We start from the raw sequence: 21,361 nt of genomic DNA, 5'->3' as shown, positions 1-21,361 counted from the left end.
TTATCGTTTATACGTTTCATTTTGCAGATACTTAATTTGTTGTGCCATTTTCATCCAAAAATAAAGTGCATTTCACATTGAAAACTACGCTTACGTCTACACAAGATGCTGTTACTGTGGGGTTCTCCCATCCTCGACCCCCACCACCCCAAAACACACACACACACACACACACACACCCACTCACACTCGCTGGCCCTTGAGTGTTTTGATATTTAGCTCTAGATAAGCAACCATCACAAAGACGCCTCCCAATTGGCTACACATTTTCATCATTACTCTGGTTGCTTTGTGCACATGTTTGTGTACTGTTACTGAGGAGCTCAGAAGATTAACAGGTGTGTGTATACAGAGAAGTATAACATCCAACATCACAGTCTTGATACTATTCTGGTATACAAAGCCCTTGTTCACACCTGTTCAACCATGAAAATCTCAACAATACTGCTGGCTGCATGAGAGGTAAAACATTCACCAATCAGGAAGTTGTGGACCAATGTTCTTCAATCCGTGTAGCCGTCCATTGTCTCTTTACAAACTGGTGCATATCGAAGCAATGAAACCTAACAGAAGAATTTCTACATCGACAGCAGAGCTGGAGAAACATCGTTTAATAAAAAGGTGCGACCTATCTCATCCTCCTGGTTTGACTGGCTTTGGTAGCACCATGCATGGTGGTATAAAGTCCCTCCTCATCAGCATGCCGTATTTACAGAAACAAAGGAGTGGAGAGGAGGGGGTATCTGTTTAACAATTTGATTAGCACTACATTCAGAAAAAAGGCTCGACAGCGCCGTTACATCATACAACATCAGAATCTGAAAGAATTCAGGCCGGACTGAAGTGGAAAAAAATAGAACTTTTCAATGAATATAACAAAATAGACTTTTCTCCAAAGGTAAAGGAATAAGAGTTTGTCGTGGGCGTTTTTTATGTGCCAGCCTGACCCGTGGGTGCTTGTCAAATAAATACAGGGTCCAGTCTGACACTGTGCACAAGTTCACATAGACAGGCTGCATCCCAATGCTTAGAAAATGCTACGCTTCTGCTTTCACAGCTCATCCCTTTAAAAAAAACCCAAAAAAACCACCATCTAACCTTATTTGAGACCCATGAAATGCCTCAATCAGACCAACAGAGGAGTGAAGCAAGGACAGACAGAAGGAGCATTATCTTCACATTGGGACGTGGCCTTTTTTTTTTAGCTCTTAGAGGTCACTTAGCGGACACCTTCCTCCACCAGACTAGATTGGATTATAGAATAAAAGTGAGATAGAGGGGACAGAAAAACACATGGCAGAACAAGGATTCCAGTTCATTCAGTCCTTTTCGCTTTGGCTTGAAGTGCTGGAGCTTCCCCAGTGTCCTAGTCCCATCTCTCTCCCAAAAAAAAAAAGCTTGACAAACATGTAACGAGGCAACTTCTCACAGAGTCGACAGGAAGACTGGCAGCTTTGTCCTCGAAGGTCAAGTGGCAGACAGGATTTTATATATCTCACAGGCGTGTTTTTATGCCCCGAAAACAAAGAGACAGATTATTGGTCTGCTGAGCTGCTCGATCACAAAAAACACACACACACACACACACACACACACACACACACACAAACTCTCTCTCTCACACACAAGTACACACACACACACACACACACCCAGAGGCTCACTCATACCCTATTCCAGAAACGCACAGTCCCAAATCCCACAGTGACACTTGTCGTTACAGGACAAGTCATATACTCACAAAAAAAGGGGCAGAGGGAAGAAACTGTGAGAAATGAGTCCTCCAGCACAGGCGTCATTATCCTGCAGCCTATTTAAGATCTAATACTGATGCGCCATTTGAAGCCTGTTCATCATGACACGTCGTGCAGCCATTATTGTTCTTTTCTCTGCAGTATAGGAAGCTGTGGTGGGACGTGGATGTTATTGCTGTCTGAGTATTGCAACACATCTATACATTTCCATTCATAGGCGAGTTATTGCTGACATGAACTGAAGGAACAAGGACCAATTCTGGTGGAAGTTTGTAGGGTTTGAGAGCTTATTATGAGCCCAAAAACATCACAGATAACATTACTCAGAGCAGCTAACGGGTGTTTAAATCATATACTTCAATCATCTATTAAAATCAAAATGAAGCAGTAAGAGTACCTGCTTGAACATACATGAACATCATTAAATTTCCAGTACTCCACATTCCTTTAAAAAGAGTGCAACTCTTATGGACATCCAGTATTGATTGTAGCTCATTAATTATGATATATGAGGTTTTACTGTAGTACATTGTGCACAAAATAAGTTTTTTGGGTTGTGATGAATTCAGCGAACCATCATGTGTGACCTCTCAAACTGAACTCAGGAGGGAAAAAGGAGATTTGTGTTTCTGCTGCATGCAAATTACACCGAAGTCTAGCATGCACATCAGATATTATGTGGCTGGTGTGCGGTTCCTTAGAAACCAAAAGAGGTCAAATAAATAGAAATACATTCACATTTAGTAGATTTACTTACAAACCTCACTTTGAAGTGACGTGTGTTTTTTTTAATCTCCTCAAACACTTTAATTTCGTGTCAGCCTTTAAAAAGACATGTTCATTCAAAAGGGCTTTCTTAACCTATATGATTTCGAGAGAAAAAAAAAGAATCTACACATTCCAAAATTCAAAAACAATAAAGGAGAGATACAATTTGGTTACATAATCCGGTAGGTTTATATTCGGTTTGGTGGCTGTTAATCATAATAAAATGAGTAGGTTAATGGTTGGGTCTCCATCTCCTGGGGGGCTTTATCTTAAGCCTCCAAGACGTGCGTGCTCAACTGAAACACATTCGTGCACAATCTATAAAGAAAAAGGAGGCTGGGGAATTTAAAAAAAAAGGCAAAGGGGGAGAAAGGGAAGAAGAAGAAACGTCTTGATTTCTCTCTCGGCGTCTGTGGAGAGGACGTAGGGCGCGGATCGGAGAACGTCGGGTCTATTTTTAGCTCTCCGCTGCTGTTTAGCTTTCAACGCACGTTCAGAGTGCAGCAGCAGAGCGCCGGGATGCTGCTCCAGACGGGCTTTATGTGGAAAAGCCTGAGAATACACACGCGGCCGCACTCTTCTCTCTTTTACGCGCGCGCACGCACTCAGAGGAGCAAACTAATAATCCCTTCTCTGTTTGAGTGAGGGAGGGGGGGGGGGGGGGGGGGGGGGACTGGCACGTGTCAACCAAAGCTCCCGTGCTGTTAACCAAATGCACAGTCTATATACAGCTGCTGCCTGTAACACGTGACGCACTCAGCCGCTCTCTGCAGAACAGAAGAAGGGCGTGGCACAAGTTGAACGGGAGGGGGCGGGATGCTGCTCGCGCTCAGGCCGCTTTTACTGGGGAAGACAGTGAGATGCTGTGCCCAATAGTGATTGAACAAAGGAAAATAATGCCATCCATCAAGGTGGACTGTGTCTGCCTCTTCCAGAAACATCTCCAGCCTGAACTTAACGCCCCCTGACCTTCCCGGCTGCTGCTCGCTTTGACACCAGACACATCCAGTGTGGCGCAGAGCTAACCCAGGGTGCCTCTCGCTTACCACCTGTGTCTGCCAACTCACACGTCACTAGGGGTCCTTGCACGGTGGGCCACACTGGCCGGCACACAGCCACAGCAAACCAGCCATAGCGCCTTCTGGATCTCCTGGTTCCTGAAGGCGTAGATGACTGGGTTGATAACAGAGTTATATGTGGCAGGCACCAGTGTAGCATAGGTGTAAAGCGGTGGGTAGGTGTAGTCAGCAATGAGGGAGTAGACCGTGAACGGCATCCAGCAGGCAGCAAAGGTACCCAGGATGATTGCTAAAGTAGACACTCCCTTCCTTGTGGTGACGTAGTGGGGCGTGGCAGCCAGGAAGTGATGCTGTAGGGCGATCTGGTGAGCATGGCGCATCACGATTTTGCAGATCTGGACGTAGAGTTGCAGCATGAGGCCAAAGAGCAGTAGGAAGGAGACAGACAGCACAGCGATGTTGTTCTTTGTGAGCGGCCGCACCACGCTGCACGTCACCTCCTCTGCCAGGCAGTTGACCCCTGTTACCGGCAGCAGGCCCAGACACAGCGACAGGCCCCACAACAGCACCAGCATGGTATAGGTGAAGGCCGCCGTCCGCTCCGAATTATAGGTGAGGGCGTAGTACAGAGACAGGTAGCGGTCGATTGTGATGGCAAGCAGGCTGAAGACAGAGGCCGAGAAGGAAGCCACCACGAGGCCAACGGTCAGCAGCTGGGCAGAATCTGAGCGGACCAGGTAGGCACAGGTGAAGTGCAGAACCAGACCCAGGCCAGCCAGCAGGTCAGCCAGAGCCAGACTGCCAATCAGCAGGAACATGGGAGCTCTGAGAGCCGGGTTCTGCCAGATCACCAGAACCACCAAGGCGTTCTCGCAAGCAATCAGAGTCCCTGATGTGCACAGTACAATGTCCCAGGGATTAACGAGCAGGGGCAGCTGGCTGGGCGTCAGAGGGTCAGGTGGGAACATCCCCAGGCTGGTGCTGTTGTCCGTTGGTCCCCCACCTCCGCTGGCCCAGGCTGTGGGGTCAGGGTTCAGCCAGCTGGGGGTGACCGGCGGCTCTTCACTCATTGTGCCCCCCGTCTGAAATTAACGCAGAAGAAAAACCTGATATCAGAAGAATCTTCACATAATTGTTGCCATACAAGCTTAACAATAAAAAACATTCGACTAAGATAAGAACTGCAGGACCAGAAATGAAGCTAAAACATGTTTTTTTATTTTCTAAAATATGAGGTGGATTTCTTGAGGCCCACACCCCACCTCTGTACACACCCCTGGATTAAGTATTCATTTAAAACACCTGCATTCCACAACATAAATAAATGTAGCTGAGCTTTATGCAGGCCTGTTAATGCACACTATGCACTAAGCACAGACTTGACCATAAAGCAGACTCCAGTTATATATTCCTTTAAATACATTTATCATTCAATATACAGCTAAATAATTGAACATTTTATCTATAGACCGTAAGTAGGTCATGTTTCCCCCCCCAGGCTTAAAGGTTATTTTAACAGGTTACACCGCACGTGATGCTCTGCTAATTAATTAATTAATTAATTTATGGACAACAAGGATTGCAAATAACCAAAGCAAGCTTTGCAGCTAATTTCAGGCTACATCAAGGAGGATGTCGAAATTCCTGTACCGACACCTGCAACAATTCACTCGGCTGTCAGACACCAGAACCAGAACAGACACCGCACCCGATTTATACATAAACCCTGTTTCCACAGCCATACGTACATCTCACACACTGGTGGCCATATGGTGCTGCTTCACCCTCTCTGCACCTTGCATCACAGCAGCTCCACGTCAGCAGAAGGATGCAAGAGAAAATGAAGCAGGGTGCTTTTTTTTCTCCCCATGCAGGTCAAGGATGCTCAAAAATCCGCCCGTCCTACCTTGACTCAATGAGGTGACACTTCGCGTCTAGATGAAGGAACGATAGCTTTGTGTTTCCATGCTATTGGTAAGGATGGTGCAGCAGCAGCGCCGGGAGGACAGACGGACAACCTGGGGAGGAGGATGGGGAGGATGCTGCTGGTCCTCTCTGCCTGGAAGCGGGGATGATTTAGGAAGGAGGAGGTGGAGGAGGAGAAAAGAAGAAAAGAGCGCGAGGCGGCTCTGCCGTTCACGGCGCGCCGTAGACTGCGGCTGTGCGGGGAGCAGCAGCGGAAGGGGGGGGGGGGGGTAGGAAAGGAGGGGGTGTGGACTGGGGAGGCGGCTGGTAAAGGAGCAGTCCCAAATGGGCCAGACCTCTATGGGGACTGGTAGAAGTCTATATCTGGTCTAATCGACAGTGTCTCTCAAAACTTCTTCTGCACCAGAATTTGCTTCCTAACTGTGACTACTATCTCACCTAAAAACAGCACAGTTAACAGGTGACCTGGTTCAAGTGATTTTTTTATTCTTTTTTTTTTGCCCGACTCGAGTTTCAGCTCGGAAGATGCAGGATACAGAGACACGCTCTCCTCCTGCTATTCTGGTTCTGTCTGTGCTATAAACAGCAACCTTGATGTGTGCCACCAACAACCTCCTCTTCTCCCCTCCCTCCCACTCTTCTGTCCTCCATCTTCTCTACCTTACCCCTCCATCCCTGCAGCTCTGCCTACCACACACACACACACCTGGGCCCAGTGGGTGACTTGCAGATGTGATCAGTTAGCTGATCAAGTCTTGTGTTGGTTGATTTGCCTTTTTTTTTTTTTGCGTTTCACTTCTGAATGGATTACAAAAAATAGCTCCTGTTGCAGTGGGAGAGCAGCACTACCAGGCAACGACTCTAGGGGGCGATGTTGAGCTGCATGAGTCATCAGTGCGCACCTGTGGGTGACAGAAAACACAGAACACCCTGCCTCATTCTTACTCTTTATTTCTTTTTCTTTAAAACAGAAAATAATCGCTTCACAACAGGCCCTTTTAAGCAAACCCTCACATTAAACTTGCCAACACCTACAAAACGGTATCAAAAGTGCACCATAGTGTTAATACATCTTGTCAAGCTCTAACATTTCCAATGATAATATTATCTTCTTGTTATATTTATACAAATACCATCCTGTACACTGTAGAAATATACAACCCAGTGTGCCCCATCACACCCATCCACCTTACATCCATTATCAAAACTTGATCAACTTTCGGTTTATCCCAGTGCAGAATAACAGAGCAGGGGTGCAGACACCAGGCCAATATTACAACATATGAATTATTAAATACCCATTCGACCCCACACCCAAGGCAAAAACTTAACAATGCACTCATACAACCGACTGATATCTGTACAACCCTCATTCAATGTCTTTTTTAACAAAAGAAAGAAATAACAAAAAACAATCCTGACACAGTTTTCATTCATTATCGTCTCATTGTCCAGGCGGCAGCAGCAGCATCATCCAGCCAGAGAGAGAGAGAGAGAGAGGGAGAGAGGGAGGGAGGGGGAGGGAGAGAGGGAGGGAGGGGGAGAGAGAGGGAGAGAGGGGGGGAGGGGGAGATGGTGGGCTGCTGTGGTGCATTTATGGTCTTGCTGCTTCCCCGCACGGAGGGACCACAACGTTTCTCTCCTGGTTTCTGTGATGGAGCGCTTAGCTCCAGCTTCAGTCTCTTGACTGGTAAAAGAGGATGTAGCCCGACTCAGAGTTCTTGGAGATTTCTGAAGTGAGGCCGTAGAATTCCTCTATGGCCTGTGCATCGATTTTCTAAAGACCAAACAAAAAAAAAAACAAAAAAAAAATGACATAAAGAAGGATGAGGACAAAGAAACAGGTCACTGTGAACGCTGGCATAAAATGTAGATACAAACTGTCTCGCTTACCTCGACAATATCATCATCAAACAGCAACCAGAAGTCGTGGCTTTTCACAATGGCGATGTAGTGGCCCCTGTTCGGACCACTGGAAAGAGAGAGAGGATGATATCAGGCCTGTGTGTTGACACCCTCATAGACCAACTAGGATCATGATACCAGAATTTTAAACTTAGTCCACCACAAGCAAACAATACCACTGACACACATTTGGATACCATGGCAACAAAAATCAAGCTCTGAGCACCAAAAACTGGGTCATTGACTTTAAAAAAAAAAAAAATCAACCTGCACAGTGTCACTGAGAACAACCCAGTATTTCATACACTATTCACATTCATGTAAAATCAATATTCATAGGATCTTCGTAAAAACAACACATTGGCACCAAATGTATATCCAGCTGAAGTGTGTGACGGGGTGTGTAGAGAGGGGGCTCTCTTTAGTTGGTAACAGCTGCAGGCGTGACACAGAGCAGAGAGACAAACAGCACAATAGCTGCAAAAAAAGGAATAAATAAATAAATCCTGCTCTTCCCGGCACGTTCACAGGGAGGCACTGACCTGTTCATACGCTTAAAGAAATCAAACTGCCGTGAAACAAAAAGAAACGTCTCCGTTTGACCTCTTTGTTCTTCACTACTTTTTCCTGGGGGGGGGGGGGGGGGGCTCTCTCTCTCTCTCCTTTTAATATGACTAGATCTGTTTTTATGTTTCATGTTTTGGTACTTCCTCATACTACTGAACTTTAAATAACAGAGATCATATCATTTTAAGGCACGTGATATCAAAAAGTATAACAGCATCAACATTTTTGACAACCTCAAGACAAACAAATGCTTTTAATTATTTGACTAATAACTAAGTGTGTGTGTCATTTGAGGAACCACTAACTGTGGCGTTGGATAATATTGAGCCAACACAGTTACATCTGTTGAGTGAGAAAAGGTCATGAGTAAAAATCATGAATTTAACTTCTGTTTTGTTGACTTCAGTTTGAAGAGAAGTTTAACTTTCACTTTGAAGTCCTCCTCTGGAGAAATCTTTTACTTATTGGAACATTTCTACGTTTTTTTGCAAGAACACAGTCTGGTGCTGCGCTCGTGATGGACAAAGGTTGGATTTCTGTAAATAACAGAACAAAGAGTCTGCTCTAGACTCTTTGCTAACACTCAGACAACATTTGCTATGAGAAGGTGATACACAAATCAAAAGTGACTGATTGATTGATAGGAGGGAAACAATGGGAGAGACGGTGGTTATGAAATGCAACAGAAGCCCGTCAGCAGGATTTGAAATGAAGACTGCTGCGGCTCCACTTCGGTCTTTAAATGACGTCAGTGTCTAAAAGCTATGACGGGTCATTCAAGAAAAATAAATCATCCACCTGCTTCTCCTCAAAATCTTACCTTGGAAATATAGAAAAAAAACAGCAGTTTGTATTTGAATTCTAAATGGTTTCATTTTAGAGCTCACACAGTACATGGTGAAATATTTCACTCTGAGAGTAGCCGATCATAAATTCACATTTTACTCAATGACCCAACTATTTTGGAAGCAGTGTTCTAAGTCCGCCTACATGTCTATCTACCTGTGTGCAAAAACTGGAGCTTACATCAAGGCGTGAAAGACAACGCAGTGGCCTTCACTTCTCTGCCGTCTCTGGTGGACTTTCACACTCACGCAGCGCCTTCATGCGTTTCTGTGGAGATTTGAATTCAGCCTGACTGCAGGAGGCTTGCTGTGTTTTTTTTTAATTAAACACTTTCAAGAGCCTTTTCCTCCTGCTGGTTTCTCCAAAGTTTTCTTCTCTAGCTTTAAGCGATATCCTGACATCATTTAGTGGAAGTCCCAGACGTTCTATAGCCTGAAAACACGACATACATTTACTAATAAAACTCCCTGCTCTGAAAATAACCATGGTGCATCGGAGCTGAGACTCAGACTGATCGTTTAAATCTTCTGACTTACCTGCTAACCTCCCGCTGAGCCTTTCAATATTCTCTGGTTAATACTTTTTCAGCGAGAGTTGTGTAGAGTCTGTTTGAGAATTCAAAAGGGAACGCCACGTATAAACACAGACATACAAACTCCCACACACTGAAGAAGAAGTGCTGAACTGTGGTGGACAAGGGTCGCTGTTTTCTCCTGCTGGATGTGATCGAAATGTTAACACACCTTTTGTTTTGTTTGGGGGTTTTTTTTGTTCTCATGCAGATAGGTGGAAGTGCCTTTTTTTTATTTTTAGAACATTCGTCTGCCTGTCGTCTCCGGTTGCTGTGGAGATGCTCATGAAAAAAAAAAAGAAGAAAAAAAAAAAAAAGGTGTCGCGTTCTGCGTTTGCACCTACACACCTCCCACAATGCACGACGACGGCGACCAGGTCGTACAGCCTCTCGGGATTGGTGGCGTCCCCGGAGGTGTTGAAGAGGCGGAGCTCCAGGGGGAAGACAACGCGATAGGACAGCTTGGTGTAGCGCTGCAGCTGCTCCATGTACTTAAAGCGCTTCAGGTGGAGAGCCAAGATCATCGGCAGCTTCTTTACACGCATCCTACGTCAAAAAAACAACAACAACACGGCGTTAAAGAAACGCAACTCAACAACCAGGCACAGACGGACGCGCACACAAGAAGAAGAAGAAAGAGGTACACTTACCTCTTGTGAGCCTCCTGCTTGCTTCTACATTCTTCACAGTAGTATTTGTACTCACTGCACAGCGTCTCCGTGTTACTGAAACCTCTGGGAGGAGCCACAAACACAACACGAGTCAGTGCGCAGTCTGAACTATAAAGACGAATGCATTCTCCTCGCGTCTGTGAAGGACACCGCGACCACTGTTTTTCACATCGGCCTTTCTGAACAAGTTATGCACAAACGTCTTTTTTTCTAACTCGGCCTTAAAACAAACATCCCCGCAGAAGCAATGTGTTCAGCTTCATACAAAACAGATCATTTGAGAGAGACAAAGCAGCTTCTGATCAGAAGGAGTAAAGACATCAACGATTCACTGAACCTGCATTTCTGTCCCAAGCTTATGAGAAGATTATTTGATGTATAAAACATGAGGAAACCACTTTCGAGCAGCAGCCTCAAACCAACACAATATCAGTTTATTGAAAGAAAACAAAAAATAAGGCAGGAAATCCACCAGGCTGGACGAATCCAAAGTGCAATTTTTCTTTTTCGGCTGAAAGTTCATTTCATCTCACTTCTCATCCTGTCGACTCCACAGCTGAAGCACGTCTACGCCTCCTCGCAGTGAACTCACCTGAGGCAGTGTGTGATGGAGGTATTCTGTTCTACGTCCACAGAAAGGTCCAGAAAGTCCTCATCTTTGCTGCTTATCTGGAGAGACAAAGGGACGTCAAGAGAGGCCGACAGCAACATAAACCTCAACGTAAGAAAACGCGTGTCCTGTCAGTTTAAAGCGTCGACATTAAGATTCACTACGGTGCTACGAGCGCTAACTTCCTGCACGTTCTCTCTTCAATTATAAGAGCGAGCTGCCCCCAAAACATAAAACTCAAAAGGTGAATCACACACTAACACGCGTGTATCGTAAGCCCAGGGAGTCTTCTCACCGTTTCACAGGTGAGACAGCGCGTCTCATTGGTCAGAGTGCCTTGGAAGATCTCGTGGACCCAGGTCGGGGCAGGCGTTGCGTTGCTGTTGTTGTTTTGGGAGTCCAATGTGCCGTTGGCAAGACGGCCATTGGTCTTGTCCTGCTTCCTCTCCTCCTGAAGCAGATCAGCGATTGTATTGAGCAGGTAGTTCAGGAACTCGTGGGCATCCTGCTGCATGTAGTTGTCAAACAGCTCTGAGGGACAAAGAAGGACATTACATTAACTATTCAGCTGTTTTACATGTCAACGAGATCTTGAGGAGTCAGCAGCCAACCGGGAGCGACAAGAAGATAAAGAACTGTTAAAGCAGTTGTTTCAGTGATGATTGAGCCCTCACCATTCTCCTTTCGGAGCCGTGTAATGAACTTCTTGGGTGGTATGACGCCCACTTTCCTCTTTTGATTGGCGATACTGTGGAACAGGTCGGCCAGACAGGTGAGCAGGTTCTCCTTCCTGCGAGGCTGACTGCGGTACGCCAAGATCTTCTCCCGAAACGGCCGGCAGAAGTACAGAGCCTGCAGCACGGAGTTGCAGTAGCAGGTGTTCCCAAACTAAAAAAAAAAACCAAAACAAACAGAGCGCGGTTGAGAATTCGAGCGAGTGTGTGAGTCAGGTAAAGATGAAAACAAAAGCAGACAAACACAGCGAGTGCATCGTTCACTCACATTGACCAGGCCAAAGTAGTGTTCATTGACTGGAAACTGCTCAGATCCAATCTCTTTCTCCAGAGCAGAGGCATTGGCGCCCTGTGAACACACAAATAACAAACTGTCGGCTCAGCTTAATTTTGCATATAATAAAACACAAATAAGTTAGTAGGTGAGAGCAACAGAGAAGCTGTAACAAGGTTAGAAACTTATGTCTGACAACGCCAGAGCTGCCTTTTAAAGGTAAAGAAACTAAGCGTGCCTTTGCTTGCACTGATTTTTTTTTAATTGTTATAATAAGGATCTAATCGTCTTTATAGATAAGATTAAATCACAGTCGTGTTTAAAGTTTAGAAGCGGAGTTTTAGGGTGCAAACACAACCCTCCAGTGTTATTTAGAGTAGGATGCATCATGCAGCCTCAAAGTGTGCACAGTGGACATACTGCGCAGCTTATGTTAAACTATGTCGTCACTGCCTGCGTTGTTGTTTTTTTTTTAAAGATCGGCTCGTTTGTCAAAGGGCTGGCATCCTCAACTTCACATTATTCACCATTTGTCCTGCACAGTCTGTAGATAAAGCCCAGTGTGATCCCAGTTGTGTCCAGTCTGCAGCACTGGTTTAGCTCCGTTTACCTTTCACGTTAGCCAGTTAGCACACAATCCCAGTCAGCTGCAGGTGCACTGTCACTGTGCTTCAATATACTGAGATAAATATAAACCCGATTAATGATCGCTTAAAGTGTTCATAAAAAGTAATTACTATAGAAAGTCCATCTACTGTTGTTTGCAAACGGAGCAGAGCAGAAAGACAGTGGGTGGCTGCTTGGTTAGCAGAGACACCAGAGTTATCCGCTTGTGTCCATAATTCTGTTTTTTATTATCTAATATAATAAACCCACGTGCTCTCTGTAACTTCAGTGACAGGATGAGCCCGCCGTGCACTCACCATGGTACAAAAAGAGGCAAATTTGGAGACTGTCATTAGGATTTCCATTCGGCTAGCGCCATCTTCCACACACACAGCCGCGCGCTACTGACAAGACTGGACTGGCTCCCCCTCGTGAGAGAGCAGGTAGGCGAGTCTGCCGAGCTCGCGACACGACAGACAGGTCCAGAAAACGAGAGCATTCACCTCCAGCTCCTTCCGTCTTCGCCAAATCACGTGACGTAAATATAGATCTCCTCGGGCAGGTTTAAAGCTGACACTCCTTATAATACTCCATTAATTTTAAAAAGACAGCATATTCTTTGTAACCAAACAAACAAATATCAAAACTTTTGAAGAGAAACGTTAGGAAATACTGGATAGTGTTGTTTCGTTTTGCGCATGCGTGATGTGTCACCTCAGCGCCGTTAAAGCCATAGATATACTGTATATATCTATGGTTAAAGCGGGTATTTACGTGAGATAAAAGGTTGTCACTTGTTAAACATTACTATAATTTTCTAATTTTGTCTCATATATATTCATTTTATATATTTCCTTACACTTATCTATCACAAAGGATCAGATCAGGCACCAGTATAATTTCATTCAGGCGATCTGGAGAGCTGCCTCGATTGTATTTCACGAGGCGGAGTTTGGGGTCCTCTTCTCTCTCTTTCCGCCGTACCCGCCATCTTGTAGAGACCCGGGGGTAAGATCTTCTCTCTGTTTAACCTGAATATTTCTCTTATTTATCGACTCGGACTTATAAATACTAGTAAATGTGTGCGCTGCAGGTCCTTCCCTTCGTCCTCGTGAATCAATCCGGGGTTTTTAAAAAGCGTCTGACGTATTTTCAGTGTTTGAGTGTGAGCACGAGCCGCAGCGTGGCTCTGCACGCGGGCCTGAAGAGACTGAAACAGACTTCAACACTTTATTTCCCCTGAAAAAATAAAATAAGATAAGATCACATTCGCTTGTTGTTCGTGGTAGATGTATCTTAAAAACTCCAGTATTGTTAATAATGTCGCTTCATGCTGCAGTATCTGATCACTGCTGTTCAAGGCAGCACTCATGTTTTATTAAAGTTGGTTCTATTCACAATTTATTTGTCATAGTATTTGGATCCGCGTTTAACTCAAATACAGCTCATGACTGACAGATGTGAACCCTTTTATCGAGATTAACCTGGTCAGGTTTTGGTCCCATCACTCCACATGTTGGATTTAAATGTACACGTTTCTTTTATTAACTCCTCAAATCTACAAAATCTAAAAACTAACAGGTGTTTTCTCTTCAGTAATCAGGCATCATGACGAACACCAGAGGCAAGAGGAGGGGGACGAGGTACATGTTCAGCAGGCAGTTCCGCAAACATGGTGAGTGAACATTTAATGGTAGTTTATTCTTAAAGTGCATGCAGATCACATGGTCATGTATGGAGGACGTTTTGTTTTATGCAGATGAAGACTTGCTGTCAAGTCTTATCAAAATAACATGATCTCTCCTTGCAGGTCCCATTCCTCTCTCCACATATATGCGCATCTACAAGAAGGGAGACATTGTTGATATCAAGGTGAGATGTGTGTGAGCTTGTTTTCTTTGTTTGGATGAACAATCAGACGTATGCATTTAAGCCATGTAATGTCAAGTCAAGGACATGACAAAAGTTCTTCTGAATGAATTGTGGGTTGTGTAATATAAAACAAAGATTTGTTCTTCATTATATCATAGGTAATGTTTTGAAACGTGATGGAAAGTAGCTCAAATATTGAAGAAGCAAAGGAACAAGCTTCACTAACCGTCAAGGTGCCTGAAGAGAGAGAGAGAGAGACTTAAATGCTTCAGCAACACTTTATAATAAGATGAGCTGTGTTCACAGTTTAGAGCGACATCTCAGGACTGTCATCATGGTCACTGACACAGAATGAAAGGATTTCCTAAATGTAACCTGTGTCTTTAATAAATGAACTGTGATCTCTTTACACATAAAATCAGATTAGGGGAAACTGACCGGCAGTAATTTCCACCGAGATGAGATTATTGTTGAAGCATACTCGGAGTTTCTGGCTGTCACCAGCAGAGTGTGTTATATTGATCATGTGCTCTTATCTTCTGGTACTTTACCCGTCCTGTCTGTTTCATACTGTAAGTCTTTTCCACAGGTGTTTGTTAACTGCATGTGAGGGATCGACTTATTGAATGTTTACATGGATCTCTACAGACAGAACAGAGATTTAAGATATTGGCAGATGTAATATTGATGTCGGGCAGTAGTACCTATTAGTGATCCACAGGTGTGACTTGGTTTTGTGTGATTTAACACTGTCACGTGTTTTCTGTCTTTAGGGCACAGGAACCATTCAGAAAGGAATGCCTCACAAGTGCTACCATGGCAAGACTGGTCGTGTTTACAATGTAACCCAGCATGCTGTCGGCATTATTGTCAACAAGCAGGTCAAGTAAGTGCACCATTTAATCTGAGACGTGTAGCTGCCAATCACAGAGCTCCTGAAGACGATGAAGATAGAACACGTTGAAATGATTGAATCACCTGTTCACCATATGGACTGTTTAATTCATGAATCAGATTTATCGAGGTGTCTTCGTAGTTTACCTGACGCGGATTGTTCCGGTCGTGTTTCTCTCTCAGGCCAGTTTGAAAATACTCTAAAGACTGATGTTTTCATATTTAGTCTGCACTGTTGAATATTTGTCTTTTAGTTATCGGGGTCTTTGGTTTGTGCTCGACTGTTTCTGTGACCCCATCTTCACTTTGCCACCAGGGCTGTTAATGTGCTGAGTGGTCATTCACGTGGGGGAGAGTATTCCATCCTTAAGAACCCCGGTCTAACTCCTGTTTGACCCGGGGTTGGATTGAGGAGACAGCAGCTTCGTGCAGATCTTCAGCATTACGCTCTCTCGCTTTGTTGAGCTGAGGCTTTGGGGCAGTTTCTTTTGTTGAACTCACTTGACTCTTCTGCTTCTCGCAGGGGTAAAATTCTGGCCAAGAGGATTAACGTGCGTATTGAGCATGTGAAGCACTCAAAGAGCAGGGACAGCTTCCTGCAGCGCGTCAAGGCGAACGAGGCCAAGAAGATGGAGGCCAAGCAGAAAGGCAACTGGATCGAGCTGAAACGCCAGGTATGACATATGTAACCTTGAATTTTCTTTATTCTGGGTATATTCTGTTTTTATTTTGTTCTTTTAATTAATTAAAATTTTGAAGATGTCCCGCGAAGTCTCTTCTCAAAGATTATGAACCCAGTTTTATGTGATCTTAACGTTCCCTGTTTGTCCCCACAGCCGGCTCCTCCCCGTGACGCTCACTTCGTCAGCACCAAGAAAAACGAGCCTCAGCTGCTGGAGCCCATCCCCTACGAGTTCATGGCATAGAAAGCTCTCAAATAAAAGATTTGTACACACCCTGCTTGTCAAGTTGTCCTCTGTTCACCCTCATGAATTCAGCTTTGTTGTTGACGTGCTGTCACTCAGTGATGATCCTCCTCCTTTGATCACTCGAAATGAAATCAAACGCTATTTTCATTTCACCGGCGATCTGAGAGTGACCAGCACAAGTCACAAGCATATCTGATCCCAAACTCTTCCCATGTCATGTCTACATTTATTCCATTTGTAAATTAACTAGTTACCATTTGACTAGCAGTGATCTGGTTGAGGCTCTATATCCACACTTCTGTATGACTGTCAACATTTAATGGCTTAAGCTAAATTAGGTGCGTGGTTCTTGTTTTTTGCATATTGGCTCTCTAAAGCAGCTGACAGACGTTGACCGGTTCAGTTTACATAAACTGGTGTGTTGACAGTTTGGTGTTTTTCGTCCTAAAACCTTTGGACAGCTTGTAACTGTCATTAAAGCAGATATAGAATAATCTTATGTAAACAATAACTAAGCCCATTCAAGACTAATCAAAAACAACTAGTTGTTTCAAATTGTCCTTTAAAGCTGTGTAGAACTGGTTTGATTTTTGTCTTAACGTTCAGAGGGGAACGTGCAGCCGGATCTCTTCAACCACAAATGTGAATTAATTCCATTGACAAAAAGCCCAGATTAGAAGCTGGTCTTTGGTAAAGCATTGAGATCTATTGCATATGTATAGCATAAAAATCTAGACATGCAAAACATTTTTTATCAGTACAGTGGATTTAACTACTTAAAGAGACATTAACCTATACAGACATTGGAAACGGTAAGATATTCAGGGCCGTTCTTTCAAATGATTTTTCCACTGTTGTGCAGTAGGTGGCAGTGTGCAGCAGGAAACCTCAAGTTCAACCTAAACAGCCCAGATTTATAGCAGATCTACCATACAATACTGAAATCACCTTAGTTAGCCGGGTCAGTCTAAATGTTGAACTTTCTCAACGTGTTTTTACTTAACGTGTACATGAACAGGTCCCTTAAATATCCCTGTAATTTACCCGCTTTAGAAAAATTAATTGCGTGGATACCATGAACAAGTCCACAAACATTGATCCTTCATGTGGTCTCTTTGAGATCCCTCACCTCAACATTAAAATAAGGTGAGGTCTACTTGTGTGATGAGTCTGTGCAGCTCGGAGTTTTTAAAGCTCCCGTGAGGAGGTTTAAGTCTATGAAAGTGACTAACTAATACTGACAGTAAATGGACACAATTGGAAATTAGATTTTGTTCGATAGTGCAGAAACATATTTTTCATGTCATAAACCCTTAAAGAGCCCTTTCAACCCGTGAGAGAACATCTGTCAAGCTTTTTTTATGATTGATTGGATCTGTAAAATATTTGATAGGTTTCATCATAGGTGTGTTTGTGGGCCACTTGTTTGCTGCTTAATCAGTGGAGGCTGAATGGCTGGCTGGTTATGTGACAAATGGGTAATCTCGTCTCACCTCAGTACTTTACCTAATATTTACACAAATTAGCAGCAGTTTACGGAGATAGGTCGAGCAGAGGAAGAGGTGTGTGTGAGGGAGGCCAAGAGCGAAATATGTCCTGGGTTTATTTCACTTCTGTGGGTCCGGTTGAATTGTCTTAAAATAGAAATAAGTCTCTCACATAAGAGCCTGCAGGTTGGAAGAATGGCTTCATGTGGAACATATGTTGTAATCCTCTCTATGCACAATGGGGAGATAACCTGCACAGGTTGTCTTTCTTCACCTTCATAACCCTGCAGGCCTGAGGTCAGGGAATCCAGACCCAGGTGTTATCAGGACCGACTAATAAGTATCCATCAACCTGAGGAGATAAAACCCTGAGAGAGGAAAAAAAACGGATGAAAAAAATTGAAAGCAATCAATCAATGATCGTGCTGGCAGCCGAAGCTCTTGGTATTGATCAGCGAGACTTGAATTGAGCTTGTTATATTTCGAAAAGGTCAACGGAGGGTTTTTATTTATGTGCATTCCCACAACTCAAAGCTTTAGCATAGAAAACGTTTAAATGGAGTGAATCAAGGTTTTCCAAACAAATGTCTACAGAAGTTAGGACAGGCTAAACTGTTTCTATTTCTGGCAGAAAATGAAACAATAGGTCACTGATAGTGATAGGCCAGACCATGACATGGCATGCTGTCATTGCCCAGAAGAATGAAGTGAGTTACATCTGTTTATTTTGTGCTTTTGTAAATGTAATTAGTCAAGATCTTGAGAAACAAACTGAAAGTACTGAACATGCTAGAAAACACAGCTGATTAAAAGTATACATGTCTGTTCATTTCTGATAACTTTAAATGCTCTCTCACAACATGTGAAATCTGCCCTTTATTTTATACTGTAAGTGCTTTGCGAGTGTGCCTTCTCATACACACACCAGAGCTTCATGTGTGGCACTGACTCACAGGAGTTACTGATTGAAGGAACATTAAGTAAACAGAGGGAAAGAAAGAGAGAGGGGGGAGGGCAGGAAGGCGAGACTTGTGGATAAAAGCAGTGGAACACTATGAACTCCTTAATCACACATTTGACACACACAGATTGAGTCTGTCAACTCAGACTTCAGCTGTATCGACCCGAGGTGTTACATATTAACCACACACACACACACACACACACAAACAGATTGGACATGGAGACAGGCTTTCATGGTGCAAGAGTTGTGTGTGGAAATAATGCACTACATAGAATTTTTAAATTCTCAGCCCTGATCCTCCATGAACCACGCTTCAGCGGCAAGGTCACTCAAATTACAAAACTCATTTTTCCTCACACTTACAGCTGTTGTAATCAGGGTACAAAATAATTTAATTTAATTTAATTTGGACATTTTAAATACATTTTCTAGAAATTTCTTCCAACAGTGTAGATGAACTGATGATTTTAAATGTATAAACCATCAAATTACTGCAAATATCCTCACGTCTCAATTACTTGCGACACACCTGAAATGACAGTAATTGGCTAGTGGATTTTTTTCCTGAAAATGTTTTTTTTGTCTTTTAACCAAAATGTATTTATATCTCAAAAGTTAAAATTTAGCTTGTTAATCCATCATTATTGGAAAAAAAGGACAAGTTGTCATGAGATTTAATAGAGTTTACATCATAATTTGTCATGCCCCTTCAGGTGAATCTGTGATTTTAATATTTGAAAATGCTATTGTTAAAAGAATTAATTTGACATGACTAAACACCATTCAAATGTCTCTTCATTATATTGTAACCAAAGTCGTATAGTAATGTTATGGTCAAACACAATTGTGATCATCTCAACATTACTTCTCTAAAATTAAAAACGCAACAACTAATCAAGCCCATACCGAAATAAATGTGAACACATTGTGTTTGGGTTAATAAGGTAATGATTCTTGTAATTTGGGGGAAAAGAAACTGTAAGTGGTCTTTAAAAATAACTGTGAGTGTGACAGTGTGTGTGTGTGTGTGTGTGTGTGTGTGTTGGGATGGGCCTAAAGGTTGAACAAAAGCTCATGGAAATCCCAATACCAGCCGAACAAAGCCAGAGTTGCTGTATCTGAGTTAGGCGAGGTGACAGAGTCAGTGTGGTTATCAGAGACGGGGGGTGGTATGGTCATATATGTGACTATTGGGCCAGCTGTATTGATCCTGGCCCTGACAGCAGAGGTGGAGGAGGTGGGGGACCGGATAAGAAGAGGCTGATAACCGTGTCAACTGACCCAGGCATGCTCACCTGAAGCGTGGGAGGGCACTGAGGTAACGCCCAACAGGCTCTCAATGGGCCTTATTCACAAAAGTAAGTCAAAGGTTTCACATGAGAGCAGAGGGTGCAATGTTTACACGAGCAGATTGTGTCACTGGATGGTCAGTGCATTTTTTTTCGCTCAGCCCCCAAGTGTTTTATTTATTTTTTTATTATTTAGATAGTAATAACCTTTTTAAGAAAATATAGCTCCACACAGGGAGGCCTCAACCTAGGTTTAATGATCTGAGGATCCTAACTTAATGATGGTTTGTGTAGTTTGGATCCACGGTAATGCACCCTTCATGATTGTGTTATACTTTCTTAGACGGGCTCTCCAGAAATGTAAACCATGAACTGAAAGTGTTTTTCATGTGCATTACAGTTTAACAGTTTGCATGTCCACCCTCTAGCAAATTAAAATCAGACTCGTGTCTACGGATGTAATATTAAAGTAGAGATTAAAGTTTATTGACTCAGCACCTTTCAGCAGCAGACTTCACAAGGTGCTTCACAATAAAAATGAATGAAAAAAATAGATTAACTGACTGTGTAATTTCAAGTACATCAGATTTGTTGAAAATATTGGTGACTCTGCAATGGCAGAAGAACTTATACTGTAGCTACACACAGGAAACCTCAGCCAGAGCTTGAACCCTCTATCTGTGAAGTGGCAGTGCTAACCACCACACTATGATGCTTAGTTGTAAGCAGTTATGTTCTTTCCAGTGCATTACTGCAGTTAACAATCATGCACCACACTGATGTGGGAGAAAGCCAGAACACTCCAACTCCACCCAGGGAAAGGATCCATCAACCTTCAGGCTGTAAGGCAGCAGCCTTAGCTGCCACACTGCTGTGCTGCCTGCTAATGTCTGCTTTATATAAGGGTTTATGTACTAGTCAGGAAATCTGGCCTGGTCTCTAACCCAGAACCCTCTAACTGTGAGGCAGCAGTGCAAATCACATCAACGCTACATTTTTAATGGTTTTTTTCTGCTTTGAAATGCATTGCAGTTTTTCAAATCAAGTTCTATGCTCCAATGGGAGAAAGAGAGCACCTCAACTAAGGTTCAGTCTCTCAACCTTCACTAGCTTTTGTCACTACTTGCAACAACTTTTTGCTTGTTTTTTTCATGATTATATCATTTTCAACACTTTTTTGTGGTGTGAATTATGGCAAATCTAACTTTGTAGTTGAACAGGTTCCTAAACAAACCCTTGTATTACATTTTTCATCTTCAGTTATTCACACAAGTTAACATTTTTGTTTACTAAACACCTACTGTATATTCAGAAAGTACCACCCGCCACATAGAAGCTGTTTATTATCCTCCAAGGCTATAGTTGGAGTATTAACCCTGCAGCTTTCTCCGGTGGATCAACTTTTAAGATCGTTGCCTTTACTGGTCATACAGGCCACTTTAAGCCTGGTACCTTTTATTGTTTTTGGAAGGCATTTTACACTTGTTTTGCATTTGAATGTGTTATCCCTTTTTGTAACAGCTACACTGTCCAGCTGAGCTGTCAAGAAGAACAAAGCTGATACAATACGTTTCACATTTGTAAATTTCAAAGAAGACTTCATTCCTTACGAGACATTTACAGCGATCAGAAAAACCCCCAGAATCAGACAGTTTATAACATTAAGATTGGAGCC

General features: G+C 43.3%; 3 protein-coding genes across 4 annotated transcripts; 1 reads left to right on the top strand and 2 right to left on the bottom strand.

The window, feature by feature from the left end:
* Positions 1–3,181: 3,181 nt before the first annotated feature.
* On the bottom strand, positions 3,182–7,027 carry gpr12 (G protein-coupled receptor 12). 2 transcript variants are annotated; one of them, XM_079361265.1, is made up of 2 exons: positions 6,174–7,027; positions 3,182–4,623 (listed from the first exon to the last, which is right to left on the bottom strand). In XM_079361265.1, exon 2 carries the CDS (start codon positions 4,609–4,611, stop codon positions 3,586–3,588), a length of 1,026 nt encoding a protein of 341 aa, XP_079217391.1. In that variant the 5' UTR covers positions 4,612–4,623; positions 6,174–7,027; the 3' UTR covers positions 3,182–3,585. The 2 variants fall into 2 exon arrangements, with proteins under 2 accessions (XP_079217391.1, XP_079217390.1); XM_079361264.1 differs by lacking the exon at positions 6,174–7,027 and adding an exon at positions 5,448–5,689.
* Positions 7,028–7,038: 11 nt separating this feature from the next.
* Positions 7,039–12,974, bottom strand: usp12a (ubiquitin specific peptidase 12a). Its single transcript, XM_079361260.1, has 9 exons — positions 12,569–12,974; positions 11,640–11,720; positions 11,312–11,525; positions 10,933–11,168; positions 10,620–10,696; positions 10,007–10,090; positions 9,705–9,902; positions 7,361–7,439; positions 7,039–7,244 (listed from the first exon to the last, which is right to left on the bottom strand). Exons 1-9 carry the CDS (start codon positions 12,614–12,616, stop codon positions 7,143–7,145), a joined length of 1,119 nt encoding a protein of 372 aa, XP_079217386.1. The 5' UTR covers positions 12,617–12,974; the 3' UTR covers positions 7,039–7,142.
* Positions 12,975–13,150: 176 nt separating this feature from the next.
* On the top strand, positions 13,151–15,973 carry rpl21 (ribosomal protein L21). The gene is made up of 6 exons (XM_079361279.1): positions 13,151–13,259; positions 13,848–13,926; positions 14,062–14,123; positions 14,897–15,009; positions 15,541–15,691; positions 15,854–15,973. Exons 2-6 carry the CDS (start codon positions 13,860–13,862, stop codon positions 15,941–15,943), a joined length of 483 nt encoding a protein of 160 aa, XP_079217405.1. The 5' UTR covers positions 13,151–13,259; positions 13,848–13,859; the 3' UTR covers positions 15,944–15,973.
* Positions 15,974–21,361: the final 5,388 nt, after the last annotated feature.

The sequence above is a fragment of the Symphodus melops genome, assembly GCF_947650265.1.
Source record: "Symphodus melops genome assembly, chromosome: 14".
Classification (NCBI taxonomy): domain Eukaryota; kingdom Metazoa; phylum Chordata; class Actinopteri; order Labriformes; family Labridae; genus Symphodus; species Symphodus melops.
This window is presented reverse-complemented; position numbering and strand designations above follow the sequence as displayed.